Raw genomic sequence first — 4,868 nt, 5'->3', positions numbered from 1 at the left:
CCGCGAAACCCAAAAGTCCATTTCAAAAGCCAAGAAGCAATGTTAGGAACCCCCGCTCAATCACAGCCGTCAACTCCAACCGGTCAAGGATCCAAGCCTCCACGTCATCGATCCGCGCCTCACTCTCTCCACCAATCAAATCCCACCCCGCTTTCCGATATAATACAAGCCCCAAAACCCAACCTTTTCACATTCACAATCCAAAAGCCTCTCTGTTTTCTGATCTCTCGGAAAACCCTAGAAGCTCTGAAAACCTCAACAATGGCACCAAAGGCAGAGAAGAAGCCGGCCGGGAAGAAACCGGTGGAGGAGAAGCTAGCCGAGAAAGCTCCCGCTGAGAAGAAGCTTCCGGCGTCGAAGGACGCTGCCGAGAAGAAGAAGAAGCGTCCGAAGAAGAGCGTGGAAACCTACAAGACCTACATCTTCAAGGTGCTGAAGCAGGTGCACCCTGACATTGGGATCTCGAGCAAGGCCATGGGGATCATGAACAGTTTCATCAATGACATATTTGAGAAGCTGGCTGCCGAGTCTTCCAAGCTTGCGAGGTACAATAAGCAGATGACGATCACTTCGAGGGAGATTCAGACTGCGGTGAGGTTGGTGCTTCCTGGTGAGCTTGCCAAGCACGCTGTTTCTGAGGGGACTAAGGCGGTGACTAAGTTTACTAGTTCTAATTAGGGTTTCTGGGGCTGTAGGGAGGAGTATTTTGGAAATGGGATATGGAAATAGGGTTTCTTTTGCTGTAAAGTCTGACTGTGGAATCGGAATGTTAGAATCCAGGATAGGGCTAAGTATGGAGTTATGATGGGAATGGAAATATGGAATTATGTTTCAGCTGATGTATTCTTTGGGCATGATGGAATATATTGCTCTATTTTGTGTCGTGATCTGAAATTTTTCATGCTTTTATGTTTTGTTTCTTGCAGTTTTGATTTTGTGGAGGCTTCACCTCACAAATGTGTTTAATTCTGGTCATGGGAAGGACTATTTTCTTGAAAATGCAAATTATTTTATGGTGTGTTTGCTTGATGGTTTGGTTTAGGTGTTGAGAAAGAAAAATTGGTTATATATAAATTGGTTATGTACGTATTCTTCAACCATGAAATGTCTTTTTGAGAGCATGAAAGGAATCTTTCAGATTACGAGAAGAAGTTGAATGACCATGTGTATGGGTAGCCACAATTTGGTATTGAATGTTTCTCTGTATCTTATACTATTCTGGTGTATTCTTTTCTGAATTTGAATTATCATTTTGGTTGGAATATATGCTACCCACATTTTATTTACTATATATGTATATGGTGTCTTTAGGACTGAAGTTGTCGATCAGACATTAGGATGTAAGTGTCTAGGAAGGGCTATACCTTTGCTCATGGATAGCAATTGCCGAAACTCCATACTTAGTGTTGTGCCAGTAGCTATCTTTGAATCCAGAAAAATTTAGGGTTTAGTATTGAGTTCTGATGGGAACGGAGTTAGGTTGTTTCTACTGATGTGATCTTTGGATATAATGGAAATATTGCTTACTTTTGTTTCATTGTGTGGAGATTTTCATTGTTGTCTATGGTTTCAACACATTGCTCCTTTATTTGTTTGCTTAAATTTGTGAAATTTTGATTTTGCTCAGTCCTCTCTGTTCCATCAAAATTGGTCTAGACATTGTGGAAATTGTGAAAGTGAGTTGCTAATTGTATGTGTTTGATTGTTTAGTGTAGGGGTTGAGAAAGACAATTCTGATTTAGGGTTGTTGGTTTTGTTATATCTATTGGTTATATTGAAACCATGGCAAGAACTTATGAAGTTAAATGGGAATTGTCCTACTTGGAATGTAAATGACCGGGAGGATGTGGGATTTCAATTGTTGAACCAGTCCATATATTGGTGCTAGTCTTAGCTATTTTCCAAACACAATATTCTAACTGAGAAGTTGTCAATTTGATGAAGTATAAGCATTAGCTATAAATCTGAAAGGACGTGCTATTTCTATGTTCTTGAAAATGCAAATTGGTTTTGGGTGTGTTTGAGCCCAAAATAAATATTTTTCCCCACATGGGGGACTCGACGAAATCTAGGCCAATATCGGTGGCCCAAGTTATTTATTTCCGACAAGTTCGGAATATATTGTTTAGAGGCCAAATAAAGCCTACTTAGAGGCCAAGCAATCTTGAAGCAAATTTGAATATTCATTGATCTACTATTGATTATCAAATATTTGATAATTAAGGATAGTTGGTTTGCTTACCAAGATTGAGCAGGAAGGAAGGGATCATGGGATTCATGGCCAAGAGCTATGCATGCAAGGAATATGGGACCCTATATATTCTGCTCGCGAACGTCAAAGAAGGCTTAACCAAGATGGATATACAAGTTAATTATATATATGCAAGCAAGCAATCAATGCTTTGTTATGCAATTAATGTGCAATGGCACATATAGGAACATGCAATCAAGGAAGGTATATATATAATCTTATTATATATAGTTTCCCATGCATGTTAGGTCCAACGGTGGGCCAATTGTGGAAGAAGCCAAGATTCCCATGCAATTAAGGGGGACGTGCAAGAGTGGCCTCCTATTGATTAGGGGATGTATATATCATGCATGGTGAGACAATTAAGGACTATATATATAGTGGGCCACCATCATTTGCTACCAATCATATGCAAGCGAGCAAGTCTACCATGCGATTAAGGTTTCATGAAGGTGGAGCAGATGGAAGGATATAATTATTTTTAATTATGTCATTCCTTAGTCCTTCAGTGCCATATAGCGTACATATCCAAGAGTCAATCTTTGAGGCAATTACGTTGTCTGGAAGAAGATCGCATCCAAGATGTTGGTTCAAGAGGCAATTAATCTTTGCCTACATTCTAGCGGCGACAGAGGAGGATAATTATTAATTATCGCTTACGATAGTTATCAAAACTATTAAGAGTTTTGATTTGATTCAAGGCCAATAACTGTGGCCTAAAATATAGTATTTCATTCATATTTGGAAAGTGAATCTGCAGCAGCCTATATATAGAGGCTAAAGACGATACAGAAAAAGACCTCTCTCTATTCAATCAATCCCAGCGATTACAAAGCCTCCCCGGAGCAAACATTCAACCTTGTTGAAACCCGGTGACCGCCTGCCAGTCCTAGTCTCCTCGCGAGCCGACTGTCAGCATCACCAGATCAACCCGGCGACCGTGCTTCCAGTCCTAGTCTCCTCGCGAGCCGACTGCCAGTACTACTGCCATCGACACAACCAGCGAAGCAAGGGTAATGCCCTTGCAACCCAGCAAAGCTAAAGTCACGCTTTAGCAAGACCCGTACTTTCTCCAACTTCCCAGTAATTGCTCTGCTCAGCCTTCAACGTTGAGTATCAATACAGTGAACGCAAAGAAACCACAACCAAAGCCCTTACCCGCGTAAGGCAAGAAGTCCTTTTCCAAAAGGCAAGAGAAGAACCCTGTGACGAGGTTGGTGCTCTCCTCGTCCACAGCGCTTGAAGAAGAAGTCAGGTCAAGGGACTACCCCAACGACTGCACCCCGCGGTGCTGGCACGCCTGCGCAATCACACGCTCAAAAGAGACTGTTTGCAAGCCAACTGGTTTTGGAGCCAAACAAGGTGCTTTTGTTTAATTGTTTGGTTAGGGGTTGGCAATGAAATGTGATCAAGGATTGTTTGTTTTGTTGTCATCTTTTATGAAATGGGATCTTCTCTTTCTTCTTCTTTATTCTTGTTCTTGTTCTTTTTTCTTTTTTCCCTTCAACATGGAAAGAACCTATCAGTTGAATGCTCACATGCATGTGTATCTTTTGGTGTATTCTGTTCTTATCTTGTTTAGTATAAAGGCAGCCTTGGGGCTAAGGTTCCCTAAGCATCTTTTGCCCAAATACCTAACATTTTGATTATTATTGTATCAATGTAGCTGAATTATGGACCTGGCTTCGTGTTATAGATTGCAAATTTGCCAACTTCATATATTATGCCCTGTATTTGGATGAAGTGTGTTCTGGTACCGAAAAACTTTGCGTTACGCTACTGATAATTTTATGCATTGAGCAGCAATTTTTTTTATTTTTTTTTAAATTTTTTATATAACTTTTCTCTTGGTGATAATTTTTTATATAACTTTTTTTTTATTGAAAGTAGAATTTTATCCACTCCAAAAGAATACATCAATAAGAGTGTGTTTGGATGAGGGAAAAAATGATGGAATTTAATTAAAAGTGAGGATTTCATAATTCTTAGTAACCAATTCCCTCGTTTGGCATTATCAGATTGGAAATTTATCCTCAATAGAGGACCCCCACAATTTTACTCAGCTAAACAACATCCACCAAATCATGGAGCCAATAAGGCAGAAGCAAGCAAGGTTGTTCCGGATGGGGGCAAAATGGTTAAGCCATAGAACATAGCAAAGCTAGCAAGTTCATGACAGACTATTGACAGATATATAAAGGGTTGAAATAGTAAAGGAGGAACAGGAGAGTGGTTTTATTTTTCAAGTTCAAAGAGAAGTTGGAAAGTTTTCAGTGAAAACTTTGGCACATGCAAGTTCTGCTGCTCTCTTCAGTCCAAATGGTTGGTCTTCATATTGGTTCTCTTAATCCTTGAGGACCTTGATACTCTGATGATGAAATAAAAGAAAACTAGCATGGAAGGACCCTGCATGCCCCTCATTTCTTGGTGTGAATTAGAGAGTATCTCTCTTCACAGGCTTTGGGTTTTGGTTGGCATCCAGGACTTCAATCTTGAACACGTCCGTAGGGACAAGGCATTCTTTATTTGTAATTCCCTTTTCTCTGTATCCTAAATTGAGAACACATTTGATCTTACACATGAGCACTAATAGGACTCTAATGATACTTTTCTTGAG

General features: G+C 40.0%; 1 protein-coding gene across 1 annotated transcript; it reads left to right on the top strand.

Moving 5' to 3' along the window:
* The first annotated feature begins 209 nt into the window (after positions 1-209).
* LOC112166859 (histone H2B.7) lies at positions 210-880 on the top strand. The gene has a single exon (XM_024303781.2). It carries the CDS (start codon positions 262-264, stop codon positions 676-678), a length of 417 nt encoding a protein of 138 aa, XP_024159549.1. The 5' UTR covers positions 210-261; the 3' UTR covers positions 679-880.
* Positions 881-4,868: the final 3,988 nt, after the last annotated feature.

This window comes from Rosa chinensis, chromosome 5 (assembly GCF_002994745.2).
Source record: "Rosa chinensis cultivar Old Blush chromosome 5, RchiOBHm-V2, whole genome shotgun sequence".
Lineage (NCBI taxonomy): Eukaryota > Viridiplantae > Streptophyta > Magnoliopsida > Rosales > Rosaceae > Rosa > Rosa chinensis.
The sequence above is the reverse complement of the archived record's forward strand: the minus strand, read 5'-3'. Positions and strand labels throughout refer to the sequence as shown.